The 23,882-nt window shown below is 31.9% G+C and overlaps 2 protein-coding genes across 3 annotated transcripts in view; one reads left to right on the forward strand and one right to left on the reverse strand.

Moving 5' to 3' along the window:
* Positions 1–15,828, forward strand: part of LOC144842813 (scavenger receptor cysteine-rich domain superfamily protein-like) — a 38,132-nt gene extending 22,304 nt beyond the window's left edge. The window contains exons 20-24 of the mRNA XM_078699360.1: positions 324–491; positions 1,754–1,912; positions 9,724–9,792; positions 10,361–10,445; positions 11,627–15,828. Of these exons, the coding sequence (XP_078555486.1) occupies positions 324–491; positions 1,754–1,912; positions 9,724–9,792; positions 10,361–10,445; positions 11,627–11,774 (629 nt within the window). The 3' untranslated portion in view covers positions 11,775–15,828. The remainder of the gene's footprint in view (positions 1–323; positions 492–1,753; positions 1,913–9,723; positions 9,793–10,360; positions 10,446–11,626) is intronic.
* Positions 15,829–17,763: 1,935 nt separating this feature from the next.
* The window catches only part of LOC144842783 (uncharacterized), a 47,684-nt gene continuing 41,565 nt past the window's right edge, over positions 17,764–23,882 (reverse strand). For both annotated transcript variants that reach the window (XM_078699316.1, XM_078699317.1), the window contains exon 10: positions 17,764–22,167. In XM_078699316.1, coding sequence (XP_078555442.1) covers positions 21,956–22,167 — 212 coding nt within the window. In that variant the 3' untranslated portion in view covers positions 17,764–21,955. The remainder of the gene's footprint in view (positions 22,168–23,882) is intronic.

Genomic DNA, 23,882 nt, shown 5'->3' on the forward strand with positions numbered 1-23,882 from the left:
ATATTTTCTATTTGAGTATTTTTTAACACTTTATTAATATTCACTTATAACATCATTGAGATTTGAAAAAAAAATCAACAAAAAAATTATGTTATACTGGTAATGTTATTCCATCTTTTAAAAACAAAAATTGAATTAATTTTTGATACATAGGCTTATTACCCCCATCTGTATAGTATCAAGTGTGGTTTATGTTTATTTTATTGTCTATGGCAAACGCCTACACTCCTCCCTTCCCTCCTCCCTTCCTCCCACAAATACTTCCATCATATCCCCCCATTATTTCTCAATTATTATATGAATATGATTTTTCCTTCTTCTAGAATCTGTGTTTAACTGTACAGATCCACCAAATATTTTAAACGCCACAGTGATTGTAAACTCTGGTATAGCATACTATAAATGTTTGGATGGTTACTATAGCAATGAGATTGCAACATACAAGACATGTGATTCTGGAAAATGGAGTGGTCCTGGTATCAAATGTCAAGGTATACTTCTTTTTTTTTACTAGATACATATTATAAGTCATGCTAATAATTTGTGCCCAAAAGTCTTTTGTTGTAAAGTTTTCCGCTGCTTCCATCTTGAATCGAATGTCAAAATCTAAAGCTCTGTCTACACTATCGAACTTTATGTGACAAAAAATGTGATGTCCCCATATATGGACATAAATGATGATGTCATATCACTCTCTGTCTACACTATCGAACTTTATGTGACAAAAAATGTGATGTCCCCATATATGGACATAAATGATGATGTCATATCACTACCATATTTAAGCATATCACTATCATATTTGGACACATCACACTTTTTTTGTAAAACTAGTTTGATAGTGTAGACAGAGCTTAAGTCATGCAAATATTCAGCTCTCAGATTTTGTTATTTGCATATTAACATCAAGATAATTTAACAAAAGCCAATTTTTTTTATCTAAAATTAACAACAAAAAAAAGTAAAGAAGTAAAAGAAGGAATGTGTACATTTATAAGATGCTTCAAATGTTAATTGTGATTAAACTTGTAATTACCTGTGACAGAAGTGATATTTTAAAAGCATGATAAATAATCACTACTTGAAATGGAATAGTCCAAACTTAAGTTAATATTGTTAATTCTTCCACAAACTAAATAATTACATTAAAAACATAAATGCAATTAACTTCTAGCTTATTTTTCCTTTTATTTATTTTTTTTTTAAAGATATATTGTCCCCCTAAAAAAATATTTTTTTTAATTTTTTTGTTGAATATGTTATTTTAATGTCACATAATAGTTATGAAAAAAAATTTATTTACCTGAGAAAAATGTAATTTAAAGCAAAAAATGGTCAAATTGTCTGGAAGACAATGAGTTTTTGGGTAATTTAACTGTTTATTTTGTCTTTTTATAGGTGAAATAATTTTTTCCCCCGTTTTTTTTCTTATGGAAGTGAACAACTTCATTAAAACTGCAAAATGGCCTATTCAAAGTCCGATTTTAAAAATCTTTATTTTTCATGATTTTGGGGGACAATGCATCTTTAAATGAAAGAAATACAACTTTATTTTGAATTAAATTAATGTACAAATATAAAGTAATTTTACATTTTGGAAACACGCCAAACATTCTGCACTTTTTAAAGTAGTTTATATCAGCTGCTGCTTTAACAGATTTTTTCGAGAGCAATTCCAACTTTCGTAAGTCCTTGATTGACACCGAAGTGTATAAAGTTATTTACAAACAAATGCTTAAATGTTACTTTTTAGTGCAATGTCCCGATCCACCAAGGATTGAGAATGCTGAGGTTCATGTGAATTCAAGCGTAGCACACTATAAATGTTTGGATGGTTACCATAGTAATGACATCGCAACGTATATGACATGCGAGTCTGAGAACTGGAGTGGACCAGGTATCACTTGTGAAAGTAAGTAAAAAAAATAGGGAAATAATAGATTTACAATGACCTACATTACTACTACAGTACACAGTGATGTGATCATTAATCTGGACTTGCAAACCATAGAGGGAGTAAGCACCAACTTATCTGTATGCGCACAATGAATTAAATTGACCTACAGTAACTTGTTTTTAAAGTGCTGTCTACACTATCAAACTTTATGTGACAAAGAAATGTGGACATGATAATATAACTACCATATTTGGGCATATAACTTTCATATTTGAGCACATCACACTTTTTTTGTCAAACTAGTTTGATAGCATAGACAGAGCTTAAAGCATTGTCTGCACTATTAAACTTCATGTGACAAAAAAATGTAATGTGCCCATATATGGATATATTTGGGTGCATTCTCGGTTTTTGCAAATTTAAAACTTCCTAATAATCCCACTCAAGAGTTTTGGTTTTCTGAAATGAGCCTTGAGAAAAAAATATTTGACTAAAACAATATGAAATTACAAATATTCATTTAAAAAACAGGGAGAACTACTGTATACACAATCATGCATGCAATTTTAACTAAATTATGTAATGCTCAATTCCAATTGATGTTATAACAAAAAAGAAGCTGACCCTAGATGTTATCAAGTATTGGGTCAGTCAGGCTTGGGCCAAATAACCATTTTTGTTAGGTCTTCATTATCTTGTGAATAAAAACACGGTATATATGATCATCTTCAAGCTTATAGCTTTGTGTTATGTAGTTGATCGTCAGATCTTTCTGAGCTGTCAGCTAGGTGAATTATTAATATTAGTTTAATGTCATTAAACTGCTATCTTTTGGATTTCTTGACTTGTATGAAAGATGGATCCAAAACTGGCTTAACAGTTTATATATTCCGTGAATAAGTAGGTGTCTGAACATAAGGTAAACTCCTGTATATTTAGAAATCATATTGCCATTTCAGGGTGATGATATTTCAATAATGAATTTGAATATAATGTAACCATTGTTCATAAGTGATTTTGTTACTTTGAAATATACTGCATAATTATTTTAGAAACATAAGCTGTATGTTTCACTGTTTCATCTAACCGTAAAAACTCAATTACATGAAAATGTATATATTTAAAAATCATATTGCCATTTCAGGGTGATGATATTTCAATAATGAATTTGAATATAATGTAACCATTGTTCATAAGTGATTTTGTTACTTTGAAATATACTGCATAATTATTTTAGAAACATAAGCTGTATGTTTCACTGTTTCATCTAACCGTAAAAACTCAATTACATGAAAATGTATATATTTAAAAATCATATTGCCATTTCAGGTGATGATTTTAAGTCAATTGAATATAATGTAACCATTGTTCAGAAGTTATTTCGTTTCATGGAAATATACAGCATAATTTGTTTGGAAACATAAGGTGCTATATATTTCACTGTTTCATCTAACCATAAAAACTCAATTAAATGAAAATGTATATATTTAGAAATCATATTTCCATTTCAGGTGATGATCTTTCAATAATGAATTTAAATATAATGTAACCATTGTTCATAAATGATTTCGTTTTCATTGAAATTCAGCATATTTTTTTTAGAAACATAAGGTGCATTATGTTTCACTGTTTCATCTAACCGTAAAAACTCAATTAAATGAAAATGTATATATTTAGAAATCATATTTCATATCAGGTGATGATTTTTCAATAATGAATTTTAATATAATGTAATCATTGTTCAGAAGTGATTTCATTTGCATTGAAATACAGCATATTTTTTTTAGAAACATAAGGTGCTATATGTTTCACTGTTTCATCTAACCGTAAAAACTCAATTTAATGAACATTTTATTTTGTAATTGTTTTTTTAACTATCTTAGGAACTCTAAACCACCCAGCAATAATGTTGGAAAATGTAAACCTATACAATTTGTAAGGATCTGGAAAAAAATCTTCTCAAACGTCAGATTCAAAATATAAAGCTCTGTCTACACTATCAAAGTTTGACAAAAAAGTTTTATTTGTGAGGGGGCACACAAGCCTCCTTTTTAAAATAAAGATATTATGGTAGGCCGTGCTGTGGGTCCATATAGGACGAATTTCATCAAATGATATTAAACGAACACAATATTTAAACTTCAAAAATATCAGAAATATTTTGATAAAGTCTGTGCAAAACAGAAATGAATATTAAATAAAGCCTGGAGGCAGGAGTCTATTTCCTCTAGATCAACAAGGTTAATTTTATGTTGATTATTGTAGTTTGCAGCGATGTTATTTGTCAAAAAATAAACCAATAATGACAATTAAAACTATGCCCTAAAGTTAGTTTTAAAATGATTCTTCCGATAAAGTTGAAATGAGTTCTCTGCAATTTTATTACCGTGCATCAGTGCATTAAATGTGCAGCGTATGTATAAATACATTTTAATTCCTATTTTTTCAACAAGTTTAATTTGCGTTTTTAAATGCATCTGATATTGTATAAAGTAAATGTGATGGTTTGGAAAGTAACGGATTAGTCAAGCAAGACTTCGATTCAAAATAGTTAATAAAGTTTGCATTAATGATGGGATATGGAACGCTAGGACATTGCCAGATGGACTGATTCAAATGTGTTTACTGCGTCGTAGTAACGAGTTGGCACAATTTAAGTTTTAGCTTCCTGATTCATTATAAATCCACATGACTTTTTAAAAAAACATACCCTTAAAATTAATTTTCACATCATTCTCACATTCGGTCCGGCGCACTGAGAAAAATATCACGAGAGTTGAGCATGCTTTCACATCAAGCACAAATTTGGTTATCTGTTGTCAAGCGAGGTCATTAATTCTCACTGCTAATTGGACAAATGAAAAAAAAAAGATTTCAGAAAACAAATGGCTTCTTCATTGCTACGAATTCGGAGCCTGAATCAGGTACGGATTCAAATCGTACAAATTTGGTGTGAATGATACCACTGAACCCATTTTCCACGATATTTTTCACAGGTCACCGGAACGAATCTAGCGCAGTGTGAAAGCAGCTTAAATCAGATCCTGAGGGTTTGATTGCACAAGCACCATTAATTTAAAATTCACATCCATCAGTGTAAATTGTATCAACAAACTACTGTATGTCACTTTTACATTTCTGTTTCAATAATTCTTATTGGTCTTAACAGCGCTATGAGATAAATGGTGATACAATGTGGATAAGATGGCCCTTCCCTATCCCACTCCAATGGGGCTTAACTGGAAACTGAGGAAATTTGGATTATGCCCTCCACAGACCCAGCTGTGCCTACCAGATCAGCAAACCGGGATTCGATCCCCCTTTTTTTAGAATAGTGTACCAAGTTCTTTAACGTGCACTATTAAGTACACAGGACCAACGGCTTTACGTCCCAAAATACCTAATTGCCTTACATGTGCCCATATATGAACATGATGGTGTCATATCACTACTATATTTGGGCATATTACTACCATATTTGGGCACATCACACTTTTTTTGTCAAACTAGTTTGATAGTGTACACAGAACCTTAGAAGTATATTTCAAAAAGAGTGTTTCTGTATGTACTGGATCAGAGACAATGTCATATTGTTGATAAATTTTCTATACAATTATCTCGAATCTATCTAGAATTCTGTGACACAATGCCACATGTATCACATGTGAAGGCTGTATCATAAGCCATTAAGCTTAAACTAGCCTGAATCATAGAAATAAATACTGGCATCACATGTGATATATATGTGACACTGTATTTTGTCTATGATACTGGCATATGTAATATCATATAAATTTACACTACAGAGAATCAGGTGAATTTTCATAAATTTCAGAACACTAATTTTATATATATTTATTAATTACTGATCACAACCCAAAATCCCCAGTCATCTCTCGTTTACAGAATATAAAATTGGTCAAAAAGTAATAACCTATATCTGAACATTTGAATTTTGCTAAAAAAAATGTTACAAGAACTATTAAGTTACAGAATCAAGAGTCTTATAATAAAACCAGTGTCGTGTTTACATTTTTATTGAAAATCAAGCCAAGATGAAGATATAAAATTCCCAGCAGTGACAATCATAAATTATTTACGCTTTTCAAACTATAAAGTAGAAATACCATTCTGTAGAAATTTACATTTGAAATGCTAAATATGACTGCAACTTATGTTAATATTTTCAAAAGCATATGTAATATAATAACCTATAAACTGGCTCATTTTCGTCGTCATTAGTTCATATGATATCTACTTTTCAAGGTTCAAGAACTTACATACATTTTTATTTGATGTATATATATTTGTATATAATTATATTCATATCTCATGTTTCACTGTGTGGAACGACAAATAATTACATTACATATGACATACAGAAAATAACGTAAACCATATATTTTAAAAATATACTCCTATTGTACTGATACTGTACTTTATTTTTGGTCCCTAGCCTCATCATGGCTGGTCCTTATAAAGGAACCACCAAGTAATTTAAATGGTTCAATTAAAAACATGTTTTTTAATCCATAGACACAAATGTATACTATTCAGTACCTAAATATTTTTATCTTATATGTATTGTTATCTTGTTATATTATTAGAAATCTTACTTTTATTGTATAAAATGGATGGCAAAGCTGCAATTTAACTATTGTTTTCCAAACTAAAACAACCATGAACCCAAATTTGTCTCATCAAATTGCCTTAGCCAACAATCGTTGAGACGATATATCATTTTTCTGGCTAATACTGTCTTGACATTTAAAGTTGGTAAAAAATTAATTAAATGACATTTTTTTTATGACATTCATTTACATCGTCTATTGATGATGTACTTTTTTCATCAATTATTAACAAATAAGACCTTTCCAACAATTTTATACCCACTTTCATTTAACCGATTTTTAAACAAAATAATGTCATGATCCTTGACTTTACAGTACTAAGTGAATTTGACAAATTATGCATTTATTCCGTTAAAATGTAGATACACATTAAAGTTCAAGGAATCATACAATTATTATGTAAAATTATTACAATTTATGACTTTTTGAAATTAAATTGTGCAGCTTTCATGTGTTATATCCCATGGTTGACAAATTATGTCTAGGCCTAGCTTGCAAGCCTATAGTAGACCATATGTAATGGCGTGTGGCGCAGTTTGTTAGACGTTACTGATCGTGGTTCGAATCCAACTCTCGTCGCATTAGTTGTATCCTTAGGCAAGACACTTTACTTACGTACACCCAGGTGTATAAAATGGTTACCGGTTAGATCAAGACACAACTTTGCGCTGATTACTAGCTGCGTTATTATGGGAGTGCGTTTCCATACATGTTTTAATCCAAAAACTGTCCAGGGTAATAATGTGCAGTGCATTGAGAGCTTGCTTATATGTGCTATGTATCTGTTGACAACATTAGTGCTTTTAAATTAAAGTTTAAATTACCGTACTTCCAAAATTTTGATTTTGAATAACAGGTTGAGAGCCTCTATGAAAAAAAAAAAATTTTTCCCATCTTGCCTGTCATTTTTTATGAAATTAGGAGCAGTTGACAGCTAACAAATAAGCTGTTGACTTTAAAAAAAAAAAATTTAGGACCAATGAATATTCTGGAGTTTTCCAGTTAGGGAAAGTTAATTGTTATAATTATGCAACCTTTAAGGTCACAACATAAACATGAAAACAATGTTAAATTGAAATCATTGAAAGCATTACAGTATAAATAATTTTATTTATTTGTATTTATTTATTCTTTATTTCGCATTCAAATACAAAGCTCTTTAACTAATATACATAATTACATAATAAAACAATACAATAATAATACAAAAGCCCATGGACCACAATACGTGTACATTAAATCTCTCCGAGTAAATGATAAAGAAAGATATTATAACCCTTTTTATAGGAAGTAATGTAGTACAAAATAAATTATATATATTTGATGATAAGTCATTGGCCAATTCATCCCATTGTTGCCACAATTCTTAGCAACTTTCATCAGAATAAAGCCGATAGCCATTAATGGTTGCGAGAATTAAATGACTATACACAAAAAAAGCATTAAATAATGATTTCCAATGCAACATTAAAGCCTAAAAAATACTTGTAGTGTAAATGCACATTGCAGTTGGTCCATTGCACATTGTGATTGTGTACAGTTATTTCTGTTCTATTTGTAATGCTCAAATATCATTATGATATATGTGGAAAACCACTTATATGAAAGCTTATACATTTCGTAACCAATAATGCATATTTTTATGTTGGCAAATCCATTCCATGCTAGTTCCTATATTGTTATTAAAGACAGGCAATATTTCAAAATCGGACAATGATATTTATTGGAAAATTTTGTTGTTTTGGTTTATTGTGGATTTTATTACTTTATTCCGACTCTGCATATCAAAATAACAACAATTATGTCAAGGAATGGTTATTTATTAATAAGTAATGACACCATTTTGTAAATTTCAATTTAGTCGGACAAGTTTATACTAAAAAAAAGTTAAACTTAACTCAAAAATATATCTATAGAAATATGGTAGTATAGCCATAGCTATAACAGTAGGATTTAATAATAATATTAATAATATCCTGGATTTATATAGCGCCTAATGTTGTGAAACCACTAAGCACTGAACATTATTACCCCAGTAATTTTTTTGGATCAAACACGTATGGAAACATACTCCCATAATGCAGCTAGTAATCAGTGCAAAGTTGTGTCTTGATCTAACTGGGTACCCATTTATACACCTGGGTGGAGAAAGTATCTTGCCTAAGGATACAAGCAATGCAGCGAGAGTTGGATTCGAACCTCGATCTCACGATCAGTATTCCAACGTCCAACACACTGCACCACACGCCACAGGATTTGTTTTATTCAACTACATCCAATACCTGGATTTTATTTTTTTTTTTTTAGTAATCATGGAGCCTAGATTTTAGGAGATTTATACTGTGTTCATTAGAACTTGAACTTTGTTTTTTACCAGTTTAAAACATGTTCATTGCTGTTAGTATTAGGGTGTGTTTCAAAATATTTATTTGTACATGTATTCTCTTTATATGTATTGTTTTTATCGTACTTTTTACAATAATCATTACTATGTAAAGTTTTTGATATTAATATTTATATATATATACATATTTTAATATTTTAATTGTTTTAACTCTGAGAAAATGAATTTCTCCTTTGGAGATCAATAAAATGATTCTGATTCTGATTTTGTCGGTGAACTTGAAGCCACAGTTGTCAACTAAGAGTAGAATTTTTTTCTCGATTTGCATGTGTGAAAAAATAGTGGATGAATATCGTATTGGCCGTATTTATTTCAAATAAATTTGAATTAGACCTGTGTAATATTATATCAAATTAAAAATTATTTGTTTAATCATACATATTATTTAAAACCACATGATTTGTACTATAATCACATTTTGAGATCCCAAATTACAGTGCTTTTTAAAGGCCTCCATCTTCATATGAAGTCATGGTAACAGGTTATCGTGCTAGGTCATTTTGCGGTTGGTCGTTTCGCCCCTGATTTATGAATACACTCTTATTTTGTTTATTCATAAGTACTAATGGACACAGCATACATCTTTTTTTTATTTCATTTGGACACGTATCTAAACAATTACTAAGTACTAAGAAATAACCTCAACTAAATGCATGTTTTCAATTTTCCAATTGTGCTTTTCAATCGGTTTTAATCTGCAAACTTAAATAAAAATTACGATATAATCTTATTTGTCCTCTTTGTATATTTCCAATCAAATAAATAATATAAAATATGTTTTTTTTTTGTAGAGGATGTTGAAAACAACAAGAGTGATTTTTCTGACTCAAAAACAGCACCAGTTGTTGGCAATGATAGTCGTAAGTATATATATTTCTTTTTTTCTTATATATTTAGGCAAATTACCAAGGATAACCATAAGCGAATTCATTCACTATCCTTCTTAAAGGTGGCACAATCCTGTTCACAAGACAAACATATACAAGATGCTCTACATAAACAAAGTCTTATTACAAGTCTTTGCGAGTGGAGTTGTAATTTGTCATTAGAAAAAATCATGACATATGATATGACAGGATTGGTAGCCAAGCATCATAACCACCAAGCCAAACGCCACTCAATTATATGTACTTCTTCGTATACTATATGTTAAGTTGTTCACACAAAGCGTAGATTTTAGTCTGAACTTATATATTGCAATCAATTTCTTGACCATATAGTTTTAGACTAAACATCTCCCAGAACACTCTCTTTGGGCTGTTGCATTATACAGTGTAAGCCTAGCTATGTAAAATGTTGACCTCAATGTTAGTACTGTAGTACTATTTTTGGCAACTGTGCAAACAACCATGATAGTGTAATGGACTATGTTACGGTTTTGTGCCATGTAAATTTTCTTTATTCGCCTGATCATTTTTTTTTTCGCAGATTCCATAATGTGGTTGATAGCAAGTCTTTTGTTACTAATTCTAATATTTTTAGTAATTTATGATATCAGGAAAAGAGCCAACAGGTTGGACATTATTATTGTTATTATCATCTCCAATATCATACCTTCAACATTGACGACATGATCATTATCATCATCTCCAATATCACACCTTCAACATGGGCGACATGATCATTATCATAATCTCCAATATCACACCTTCAACATTGATGACATGATCATTATCATCATCACCAAGATTACACCTTCAACATTGGCGACATGATCATTATCATCATTGGCGACATGATCATTATCATCATCTCCAATATCACACCTTAAACATTGGTGATATGATCATTATCATCATCTTCAATATCACACCTTCAACATTGACTACATGATCATTATCATCATCCCCAATACCACACTATCAACATTGACGACATGATCATTATCATCATCTCCAATATCACACTTTCAACATTGGCAACATAATCGTTATCATCATCTCCATTGTCACACCTTCTACATTGACGACATGATCATTAGCATCATCTCCAATATCACACCTTCAACATTGACAACATGATCATTATCATCATCTCCAATATCACACCTTCAGCATTGATGACATGATCATTATCATCATCTCCAATATCACACCTTCAACATTGACGACATGATCATTATCATCATCTCCAATATCACACCTTCAACATTGACATCATAATCATTATCATCATCTCCAATGTCACACCTCAACAGTGAGATATTCATGATCATTATCATTATCAACAATATCACACCTTCAACATTGACGACATGATTATTATCATCATCTCCAATATCACACATTCTACATTGACATGATCATGATCATCATCTCCAATATCACACCTTCTACATTGACGAATGATCATTATCATCATCTCAAATATCACACCTTTAACATTGACATCATGATCATTATCATCTCTCCAATATCACACCTTTAACATTGACGACATGATCATTATCATCATCGTCAAACATTAATATACAGTAGTCGACTTCAAAAACATGTTCAACATAAAAATCATTGGATTGGAATGTTAAATTTGCATGTAAATCAATTTTGTGTTTACACAGGAGTAGAATTGTAATTATTTGTCACAAAATCAAAGAAGATTAATGGACTAATCCCTCATTTGCATAAATCTCAGATCACGCTCATTGTGATAATAGTTAACATCTACTGTATATGACAATTATTCATATTTCAGGTTGCGTTGCAAACCAGTTCGTTTCAACTGTGCAGGCAGGAAAGACAATGAGGGCGAGCTTCAGTTGCTAAGCCATGATGTCACTAGTCAACAGCACGAGTCGGCATTACAGGAGCAGGACACCAACGACAACTCCTGGCCCGCGTAGCGGTAAAATTGAATTTCACAAAGTTGAATATAATGCGTTTTAACAATTTTAAATATAGCAGCATCATGTTGATTTTAACTCAGTTATTGTTCTTTCAGATTGCCCACTAATACTGTTTACTTTTTAGCGGGGCTTTTTCATTTATTTGTAAATTGCTGAATCATTCAATAGGGCAAGGCCCACATTCACTTTTACACCAGAGCACCTATTAAAGGGACACCTTTGGGACCTAATAAACTGTTGCCTTAATATTGATGTCCCCTGAATAATGCCTCTTGCTTGTTTCATAGGAAAGTCACCCCTTAATAGAGGTGTCCCCCGAATAGGGGTTTATTGTTCAGTTACAGTAATTTTGAACACAAAATATCATGATCATCAATTATTGGCAAGTTGCCAGTTCAAATTATGACTTCAAACAAATGCTTGATTTTGATTGGAGGAGTTCCTAACTTCCACACTAACCTTTACAACTTTGCTCTTGAGCAGTTGTTCACATGAATGTCCGGCTGACTAACTTAAGGCATCAGATTATTGCTATGAAAGAATGGATTCTAATATGCAATTAGTGTAATTGGAACACATAACAATTAGTATAATTACACGACATAAAAAGAGTCAATAATAAATGCAATAGTTACCAGAGGGCAATATTTTTATGCATTATTAATTTATCCCTTATGCACTAATTTTACGATATGATTAGTAGTTTGCGCATGATTGGTTACAAACTGTGCAGAAACTATGTCAGTATTAGTACAATATAACACAGAAGGTGTTTTGCACGAGCTATACCAACATTTTAAATATTTACTGAATTATTCATAATAAGAATACTGTTTAACAGTAACTACTAATGGTACAAAATATGTATTTCTCATAAAAATGTCCCAAATCAAATTGAAATATTATTTACATAATCCGTAATTATGTTTCTGATTTTTATCTTCGACAGTCAGCACTGTCTGTAGTTGTAAAAAGTAAAGCAAAATTGCTTTATTTTCGTTATGAGTATAATACTCGCCCACGCGCAAACAATCTTAACAAAAGTCACATACATCAGCCAAATAATACCAGTTCAATCATAAAAAAATAGTGCCTTAATTTATGGAATACTATATATGATTGGTGATTATATTTTGCTATGTTCAATATGTTTAACAAACTGTGTAACATCCTATAAAGCCAAGTTATTCCAGTTTATCTATGGTATGCTTACGCTTAAGAAAAGTAGTTCCATAAGTTGTGATTTGAAGGTGGTTGCATTTATTCATGCGTAAGATCTTATATCCATGTATGGCCTTCGTTGTGACAGGTTGCGTCTTTTATGGCTTAATTTCTTCAGAAATTGGATATAAAATGAGCAAGAATTTTTTGTTAACACCAACGTGCCTTCCGATGATAAATTCATCTTTATTTTATGACTAATGGATTTCTTTTTGTCATTTTAAAGCCGGAACATAATTTTATAGAGAACGATATTTTAAAAAGATTTTTGTGCATTTCAAATTTTTATAATGAATTTTCATGATGAGTTGAGTGAATGGAACATAGAATGATTTTGTTTGATATTTTTATATGTAAAGAAGTTTATAATAATTACTAATTAGTTAATGACAAATAACCAAAATTAAAAGATATTATTGGGGAACTTTGCATTTTGTAACCACCCTTACCCTCACCTTGAAGACTTAGCCCGTATCCCATACGGGGTAATTTAATGTCCCAGGACGCGAGGCCCGTATATGTACGGGTTGACAGTTTGGGCTCACTTAAATGCAATTTTTTGGAAGGCCATTTCACATAACAATAAAACCAACAATTGCAGAAAGTTACAGTCATAAAAATGTATTTTGTATTTTTCCTAAACCTATTAAAAATACCTTATTTAGCCTCAGTCATTTGGGGTAGAAACCTCGCATCTTCAAAGTTTCTCGGTACGTGCGAAAATGATTTCACATACTGTATGTGGGTTTGTATAAGGGCTAACATGTCACATTTTTGGTAAATTTAACAACGCTCTGATTGACATGTGACATCCTAACTATGTGGTGTTACGGGCCCTATGAGGTACAAACTTCATCGCATGTGTTACTTTGATTCATCATACTCATGGTGTGACTATTGAAACTGAAATTTCTAATATGTACATTTTTTATTAATTAATTATTATTCTATGCAATTACAATGTGCCTTGGTGTATTTAATTAACATTTTAATACCTTTTATATAATTAAGTACTGTGCAAGCTTTAAAAGCAAGTTTTATGTCAGAAGTTTCATTAATTTTTTTATAACGATTCTTAAGAAGAGAAAAAAAAATTAAGTGATAATTTTAAAATTAAAAATAAACAGTCGGACTGTACTTATTCTGGGCATTTTTTGTTTTTTTTTTTTTTTACATATGTAACTAGTTGAAAATTAAATTAAATTTTTCATTTTGAAAAGTAGCCACAGATAGGGGTAACTGAGTTCTATTGTAGTATGATTGTCTCCCCCCCCCCTCCCCCTTATTGTTACATCCCCTGTAGGAGAATCAATGCTAATCAATTCAACCGTATTGATTTTTTTGGTTTTTTTAACATTCCAAATATTAAATTAAAAATATGCACATTTTTTTAATCGTGCCTGATTCTTATTTTTGCTAAGGAGGCAGTTATCAAATATCTAAATTTGCTTAATTCGACCATGTTTCTTGATGATGGTAAACACTTTGTAAGTGCCAGACAATTTACTGTGGCCCCATTTCAGTAATTTCGTGAATTAAATTAAGTATACATTGTTATGAAGATATTTAAATAGATTGTTTTACACATAATTATTGTTTGTATTAGTTAGACTGTCGCTTTTGTAGAGTATTGAAATAACTTTACCCAATCTGATACGGTACTGAAAACTACACGTATAGCAATGCTTGTGAGATAGGTTGTTTTCTGGTGGGATTCGAACCAACGATCCTCAGAGTTTTCAGCTTTTAAGACGTTAGGTGAGATTAAAACTCAAGTAAGCAGCGGGTACTGCAAAATAAAAATATATATAATTTCGTGGAATTTTTCATAAAGAGAACCAAATACTGTATGATATACGTGAGTTCGAACCCATCATTAGTAGTTGGTGTTTATAATGGTTTGAGTGAATTAATTTTTATTTATTAATGTAGTATTATTTCATACAGTATTATATTTGTCGTCGCTTAGACCTTGACAATCTAAAATATTAATTATTGATACGATAACCTCTGTATTAAATATTTATGAGTATTTTTTGTATTTTTGAGTACACTTTTCAGAACACACATTGAGAAAAACTGTGGTACAATATAACTGACTTGTGTAGTGTATAGTGTATTCTATATTGTTGATTCAACAATGAGATGAAAAAAAAAATAATATCATTTATATTTGCTACATAATACCTTTGTATTGCTATTGACTGGTGACGTCATTAGGTTGATTGCTGTATGATGGGATAAGCGATTGCTATAATTGTCTCCGTGTGAACACGATATTGAAATTAATTTTCTATTGTCGTAATGAAAACGGGCCTTTAATTCATTTGATTCGCACATATTATAATCAGTGTATTGTATAACGTACATAATTATTGTATTTTTAAAATTGCTTAGCAATGAATAATGTATTATATTGTTATTTTCTAAATGTATTTTTCTTTACACGCTAAGAATTGTTAATACCAATATGTTTACTTATAGTGGAATATATAAACATGTAATATAGTTAAAATACCATTCCAACCCTAAAGCTTGGTTCCCACTAGGATACAATGCAAGGAGTAAAGTGCATTTGACCAATCAGAATTATTCGCACTGTCGCTTGTCATTGGTCGAATCGCTTGCATTGCGTCTACGTCTTTGCTTTTCGTCTCTAGTGGGAACCAGCTTGAGCTTACTGTTAAATTGCAATATAATTTAGACATTTTAGAAAAAAAAGTACGGATAACTCTAGTTTTAATTAGTTTTATAAATTCCTTTAACTCCCTTTTAGATTTATTAAAATGATATGCAAATTATGCTGATAATGTATTTGTAGTGATGTCTTGTTGTAATTTGCCATAAGCTTGTTGTATACTAGGCGAATATTCGTGCGAATCAAGCGTTCTGATTGGTTGCGCAATTTAACACGTCACGAAAAGTAGATGATTATGAACACGTATTAGCAAACGGCTTCGATTCGCGCACAATTTACGTATGCGTCCAAATGCTGCTGATGTTATTCTGTGAAACAGCTTTTTGGTTGAACTAACGAATTACATATTTAACCGTGTCAATTTTTACCAACACATTTAGCCTTAGACATGTTTAGATACATTCTAAGCATGTAGTCTGTATCCAACTCAACATCAGCGACGTGTTGATTATTAAACATGTGGAGCAATATAAAGATATGTTTAGGTTTTAAACGTGTTTAATTTGGCATGTTTGGAACTCATGTGTGGAGCTTTTTTCCGCCACAGTAAAATCGTATGCACGCAACGCTAAACACGTCCCTAAGCATGTTGACTGAAGATAATAGTGACATGTTGACTGCTAAACGAATGGAGGAAAACAACATGTAGCTATAAACACGTTTAGGTTTTAAACACGCTAAACATGTAATTACGTGTTTAAAAGCTAAATGTGTGGAAAAAGTGGGTACAAATTACATGTTTAAGATCTAAACAAACATCTAAATTTTTATAGTGTATTATGTAGGCAGAAAATGTTATTGCTGATTGCAACGGGGGTTAAATATTTTTAGCCAAAGATAATGTTGAATTTGAATCTCGTTGCGATTATTTCTTTGTAGTTTCGATCGATTTTGACAAATTGTTTATTATTTCCTCGAATTGAATTAGTTATTGGACTGCTGTACTAAAATCATGATTTATCGTTTTACTTCGGACTGTGAATTAAAACGTCAACCTACGACGAATTCTAAATCGTCAAGCTATCAACGTCTCACACGTGACTTGTGAAGCAGAGAAAAAGCGCGCCACCATCTTTCTAATCAACTTTTATGTAGGCCTACCTGTCTTTAGTGACGTTATATGACATCAAGGCGTAAATGTCAAATAAACACACATGACACTTTCAGGGTATTTTACTATGCAACGCTCAAGGATATATTTTAAAATGTATGTGTTTGTAATTAATTGGCCTAATATACACACATAACTATTGCAAATGTTGTGTAGAGTAATTTTCGAACATGTATTGAAACTGATTATGCAAGTTTATCGGATTATGCAAATTAGCCGTATGAATATATTAGGAAGCAAAGTCGGTGAACTGATGGACGGTTTACCGTATCTGTTTTCAGCATTTTGAGATTGTCTCATTCCCGTATTAATTTTCTTATAAACTATAATACAGTAGCCTATATAGCGTTCGGTTTTAACGTTTTCTTGTATTGGGAGGCTGTGTGGCGAAATGGCACCGTTCCCCTGTGTTAGGAGACTACGTGCTATTTTCGTTGACTGCACCCTGTTTTCGGAGACTTACTTTTTTAGACTCGTCGTCGTCAAAGCAAACTCTGATCAGAGTGTGGCTTCTATAACAGTATTCTGAAGCCATCTCCTGTCTTCTGTCATCCTACTTGCTTGCTCCATAGAGCCAAACACACTGTTATCGTCTTTTCCCATTTGCATCTTGGTCTTCCTCTTCTTCTCTTCCCTGGAATATAAGCCTCCAATACTCTCTTTTCCATTCCATTTTTTAGACTACACATGAGTTAATAAATAATACCTCAGCTGTATGTATAGCACTGGATGCTACCGATGAGTGTTGTAAGAACTACGTGTTGTTGGTGAGATTAAAGTACAGACCTCTATGACTGAAGCTTGTTGTCGAGTTAGTTGAAAGTCCACATCCGTAGGCCTATATTGAGGCGCGACTGGTGGGAAGTTTGGCATTATGTAAAATGTATTTCAAACAATAACAGATTCAGGTGAGAGACAAACTGGACAGTATAAAAAAGACTACGTACACACACATGTTGATAGAGAGCAAATTTTATTGAAATTGTACTGTTACCCAGTCAGGCACAGCCTACTGAATTTGTTTCTTAATTACAGACAAACAGCACCATTAAATTCTGTGCCTACACTCTACAAGTGAAGCTGTTAAAATGCACATGATATAAATATTGTATAATAATTTATATATAATATTTACTTTTTATTATAAGAATATTACTTCAATATTTTATTGCATTAGATTTATTCAAATCAATAAATCGGTAATAAACCGAGTCATAATCGATCACTAAAATACGCTCGGTTTGACGATAAGCGAGTGTTGGGCGTGCAATGGCATTTATATGAAAGTAAAGTTCTAAGCCGACATAGTTGCTTAGGAATACATTTACAGCTTTATATCTAAAATGAAGAGTAGATTATAAAAGGCAGAATATATTATATCAACAACTGTTTATCAGCGTTCATAAATAAACACACATTTATGCGAGGACTTGATATTTATCTGCAACACGTCAACCAATGCGCCGAGGGCAGAATAAAAGCGACATTACGATTTTGCTGCGCGTGAATGAGGAGGAGGGGCCGGTTTCTTCGAGTTTGTAATCATTTCTCTAGATATTGTGTAAAATCAATTGGGACAAAATGGATCGTTTCGGGTCATAATGCGTAATTAGTTGCAGAAAATTGCAAAAAAAAAAGAGTAATGATAATTATCGCTGTGGTAATCTGGAAAAGTGTTACATATGACTGTTAGTGTTAAGCATTACGACGGGTCTTATATTTTGACACTTTGAATGTCATCAATTCGTACGCGAGCTGTTTACTTAACTCATTCTTATGATTTAATCACAATAACCTAAATATTAAAGCATCCAAATAATGACCATACTTAGACCTTTAGCAGTTTAAGCGTGGTTCCCACTAGCGACGCAACGCAACCGACGCAACGTAGAAAGTGCCCTTCCAATAATTGTGTTGCGTCACTCGTGGGAACCAAGCTTTAGGGAATATTAACGTAATTTTGAGGGATGAAAACTATTAGTTTCAACCTAGTAAACAAGTTATATCATAGAAACACAGTTTGTCTGCGTGGTTATACTATGCGATTAATCCGGGACTCTCTATTCAAGTAGCTGTATCTTAAAAGAACTCCATTTTCAACTCACATAAGTGAAACAATGTATGCAAATTAATGCAAATACTCTATGCAAATTTAAACAGCTGATATTTTTTTCCAGAAATTTGTAACGTTTGATATAAACACACACGTAAAATGCCTCACTCTTTTTTTACCGAAACAGTATATCTGTTTTGTTATAATTAAAATTCTACGCATGGGAGCTAAAGTGTACGTGAAATTCCCACTAGACTAGCATGCTAATTTTATCTGGTGTTAATATAATATGAAACATTGGCTGGATGGAAGATTAACATATACCCAACTACTGTACTGGAGTAATAGATTTACGATAACCGTAGCAATGCAGGTATGTTGAATATTGTATTTGTTATGCAGCAACACGAAAGGCCAGACTCAGACGTATACATACATTTGGCGTACATACAAATGTATTTTTAGTACACTGGAGCGTTAGCGTTAGGAAGTTCATGCCTACCTTTTTCTACATACATATTATATTTTAAAGGATATGTTGAGAACCCTAATTAATCCCTGCGCTGTTAGTGATTGTCAGTGAGATCACAATGTTGATACGCGGCGTACAAGGGCCTTACCGTTGATCAACATTTGAACGCGCGCGGCGTACAAAGGCCTTACACCGTTGATCAACATTTGAACGCGCGCGGCGTACAAAGGCCTTACCGTTGATCAACATTTGAACGCGCGCGGCGTACAAAGGCCTTACCGTTGATCAACATTTGAACGCGCGCGTCGACGTTGTCTGTTTGTACTTACTTATTGTAATAGGAAGCGCCTAAATTTGTTTTCTACATTTGCATATTATTTTAATATTTGCTATAATACGACCTTAATACTAGTTATTAAAACAAAATTCTAACTGTACCTTCAATACAAAACAAACAAGCAAACTGTAATAGTAATGCCTAGTTTATGCTTACACTAATTACCGGTATAAATTGTACAAATAAAATCAAATGTAAAAGCACAATAGTAAATTGAGTACTGTAACAAAAATGTACTAATTTGCATGTATGAAATGATTGCAAATACGTCTGTTGTGGCTTCCAAGGTTCTCGTTATAATGACCATTTTATAGTCACGTTTAAAAATGTAATATCTTTAGTATTTTTATCAACAAAACGTTCCATACTTGTGACCACTGTTGTGTAGAGAGAGTAATACTGTATGTACTTATTATCTCGTAGTTTTTATATATTATATAATCACATACCAACCAAGCGTGCAGAGGGGTTGGAACTTATGATGTTCCTCTCATGTCAGCTACTGTATACCTCGATACTTCTATTTTATTTATAACCAAAATGTATAATTTATTGATAACAATTAGTTAGTACCTGAATTTTGACATCCATGGCACTTTTTTTTAATTTGATAAAATATAATAGGATAAAATATAAAAAATAATAACATGAGTATGTACTCTCTAAAACACTTTGTTAAACAAGCCACTTTTGGAACAACTCTATTTTCTTATAAATTATTACGCACCTAAAAATCGGGATACGACAGTGAAAAACTAACATTTATCATAAAATTGTTATTGAATTTTAAGACCATATAGTTTATTAGAAATTGCACATTTATTATAATTGGAACTATGCTAATTCCATTTTCTAACTATACAATTATTATTTACCGTACAAAAGATACCTTTTAAGTATAAATACATTTTAAATACTAATATATAAGTTATATAATTTAAAATCTGAATTGTTTGTATGTAATGATAAACTGACCTTTTGAGAATAATTAAATTTTCTTTATTACGTCTGCAGTTTAGGAAAAAAAATGACTCCCTTATTTGGAATGTTAAAACCTTACTTAAAATCATTTTTAAAAACCCAGCTGTGTTTATAAAACTTAGTAATAGACAAAAATACCTTTAACATTAAAAAGCACCAATATCATAAATGTATAGGCCTAATATCCATAGAGTTAACTTACTGCAGTGACGCATTCAGAATTAAATAAATGCTGATGAAAGAAATTGTTTGGTTATTAAGTTTACCAAAAACGACCTGAAATGTATAAGTGTTCTATTGCAAGGTATGTAGATTTTGGAAATGAAATAGTTTTTGTTTGCTATTTTTGTACACTATGACCAGCTGGCAACGGGCCTAGACCCATGGGTTTGCCACTATTCAGAGGAGTTTGCGATTCCTGTCTAAACTAGTTTGACATTATGTGTATCACCCCAAAATTTGTTATTTGATTTGCTTGATTCAGAAACACTTATTAGCAGAGAGTAGTTCGTCAAGTTTGCTGCAGTTTACAGAAGTTTATAACAGGTCTACTGTAGACAACTTTAGAACACTTTTCTTTTTCTAAAACTCGAAGTTTGCTAGGTGTAGATGGGCTAACAGTGTAGTTAGGTCTAACTAGCGCCCAAACTGTTGTTTACAAATCGGAGAAATGTGTGTTGCCTGTATACACCTACTAAGACGCTAAGTTGGCAAACCTCAGCAAAATAGTTTGTGAACAAGGTGCACGGCAAATAACTTGGAAACTAATTCTCTTCAGTTTTCCTAAGTTTGAGAACTTATCTTTGCCAAACTCCGAATTTGCATAATTTTTGATAATAAGGTTTGCCAGTGAAGCTGATAATAGTTGTGGTGTTGTTTTGGTTGTTCCAATCTTGGTGGAAAGGTTCGTGGATTGTACCTGTATTATTACTGATAAAGACGTTCGAAATATTATAAGGCCAACGTTGGGTTATTCATTTAAGCGGTAATCATACTACCAACTTTGTAGAATTCAAAATATAAGAAAAGAAGTGTAAGCACCTTTCCTAACTCCACTCCCTCTGAATACGTCACTGTCTCTACAAATCTATATTGAATTTCTATAGGCCAAATGTTACTTTACTTAGGAAGTAAATTATAAAAAAATATACTTCAATCGCACACCAAGAACAGGTCTACTTTTTACTGTTATCTCTAGCCCAATTGCAAAAAAATCTAGTTCCTAAAAAACATCAATTGAAATCTAAAAACATGTACACATTTTATATATTATAAATAAACTAGTTGAAAATACTTTTATCGGTTTCATGTGAGGCCAATATTTATACCACCGTTGAAGTGATGGTTGAGCGTAATTGGATTTGGTTGGAATTGGTGTCCATTTGGAGTGGACTTCTCTGGCGATGCTGGCAATGGATCTTCGTCAAGATCCATCCACACTCTCATCTGTGATTGGTCATCTCTTGTTTCGCTAAGAATGTTCGTCATACGTCCGTCATACAATCCAAATATTCCTCCTTTTAACAAAAACAAAAATGGAAACACATTAGAAAAATATGTATATATAATGTGAAGAAGTAAATTTTACCTGCCAAGCACTAATGCACACATCGGACTACTTTCATCTTTTCCGACTTTACAATTGCAATTTATCTTGACATTTGGTTTTTACTTCTATTGAAATAGAATCGTCGATCGTTCCAGGTATGAAACGTTGTCAATATTGAATTGCATTCGTATGTTATTTGGTCATTTTATCAATAGAAGCGAGTTTGAAAGTTTATAAAAGTTATATTTGAAGTTATTGAAACAGTTTAAAATATTCTTCGAGTAACATCTTGTTTTCGTTTTTCTGCTGTAGTATTCGCAACCAACTGGTTAAAGCATGCCATATGGGCTTGTTTCTATCCCATACGTAGTTATATGTTTAGTGTGTTTAAAACCTAAACGTGTTTATAGCTACAAATTGTTTTCCTCCACTCGTTTAGCAGTCAATATGTTTAGGTACGTGTTTAGCGTTGCGTGCATACGATTTTCTATAGCGGAAAAAAGCTGCACACATGGCAAATTAAACACGTTTAAAACCTAAACGTGTCTTTATATTGCTCCACATGTGTAACAATCAACACGTCACTGATGTGATGTGTTGAGTTGAGTACAGACTTCATATTTAGAGTGTTTAGAACCTAGACATGTTTCATATCTAAACATGTTTAAAGCTAAATGTGTGGAAAAGTTGATAAAAAATACATGTTTCAGATCTAAACATTATTTTTACAGTGTTACCACATAACATTTTTACAGTGTATAGATGCGCCTGTTACCGTCACCTCACATAAAACAGTCCGCAGTTTCTTGTCGTTATACATGACACCAATCAGCTGTACTAATTTGCGTGCTTCTTTTATTTTATTAATGTAATTTTAATGTTATTCTAGCTGTATCCACCACAGACGTTGAATGCGATATTTTCTTTTTCACAGACATAGATATGTGGGAGTATATACTACAAACGGTATAGCATTATGCCCACTTATTCTGTAATTGAATACGTTTAATGCGTAAATCTTTAATAACCCGACTGAGTTGTGTATAAGTGATTGAGAATAAAACTGTAAAACTGATATGTGATATTTAAATCTCCGATCGTATATTCTTGTCTTGGTTTTAACTCTGAAGTTATTAGTTTGCTTTGGAAAAATACTTGTGCTTTGGGTAGATTTAAGCAACTTGGGTTTATGAGTACTGTAAGGCATAGATCAGCAAGCTTTAGGCGTACGTCTTCTCTAGGACTGCTTACCTACATATCATAAGAAGTCACAGTATACGATATATTTAGCCTAGACTATTTAGAATTTAGCTCAATATTCGCACAGGTTACGGTTTCCAACTACCAATACCAACTTATAATTTATTCAGTAGAAATTTGCTTTGTTTGTCTGATGTTATCGTATTTTATTCATGGAAATCTACAAGCTCATTCATAGCTTCGGACTATTTTAATTTAATTAGGTAATGTAATGAAGTCGAAGAACGGGCCTGTGTAAAAATATTATTGCTGTTCCTTAATTCGAAGGATGCGTATTGATTCGATCTACTTTTTGCGATGCGCAACATCATAGCTGATAGTGGAAACTGGGGCTTGCACTACACGTATTTTTTCCAATGAAATCAATCCGCAGAATAATTAATAATGAATGCGTAAACTATCATCATATAGCCTGTTAACTTA

The sequence above is a fragment of the Antedon bifida genome, chromosome 5, assembly GCF_963402885.1.
Source record: "Antedon bifida chromosome 5, ecAntBifi1.1, whole genome shotgun sequence".
In the NCBI taxonomy this organism is placed as follows: Eukaryota; Metazoa; Echinodermata; class Crinoidea; order Comatulida; family Antedonidae; genus Antedon; species Antedon bifida.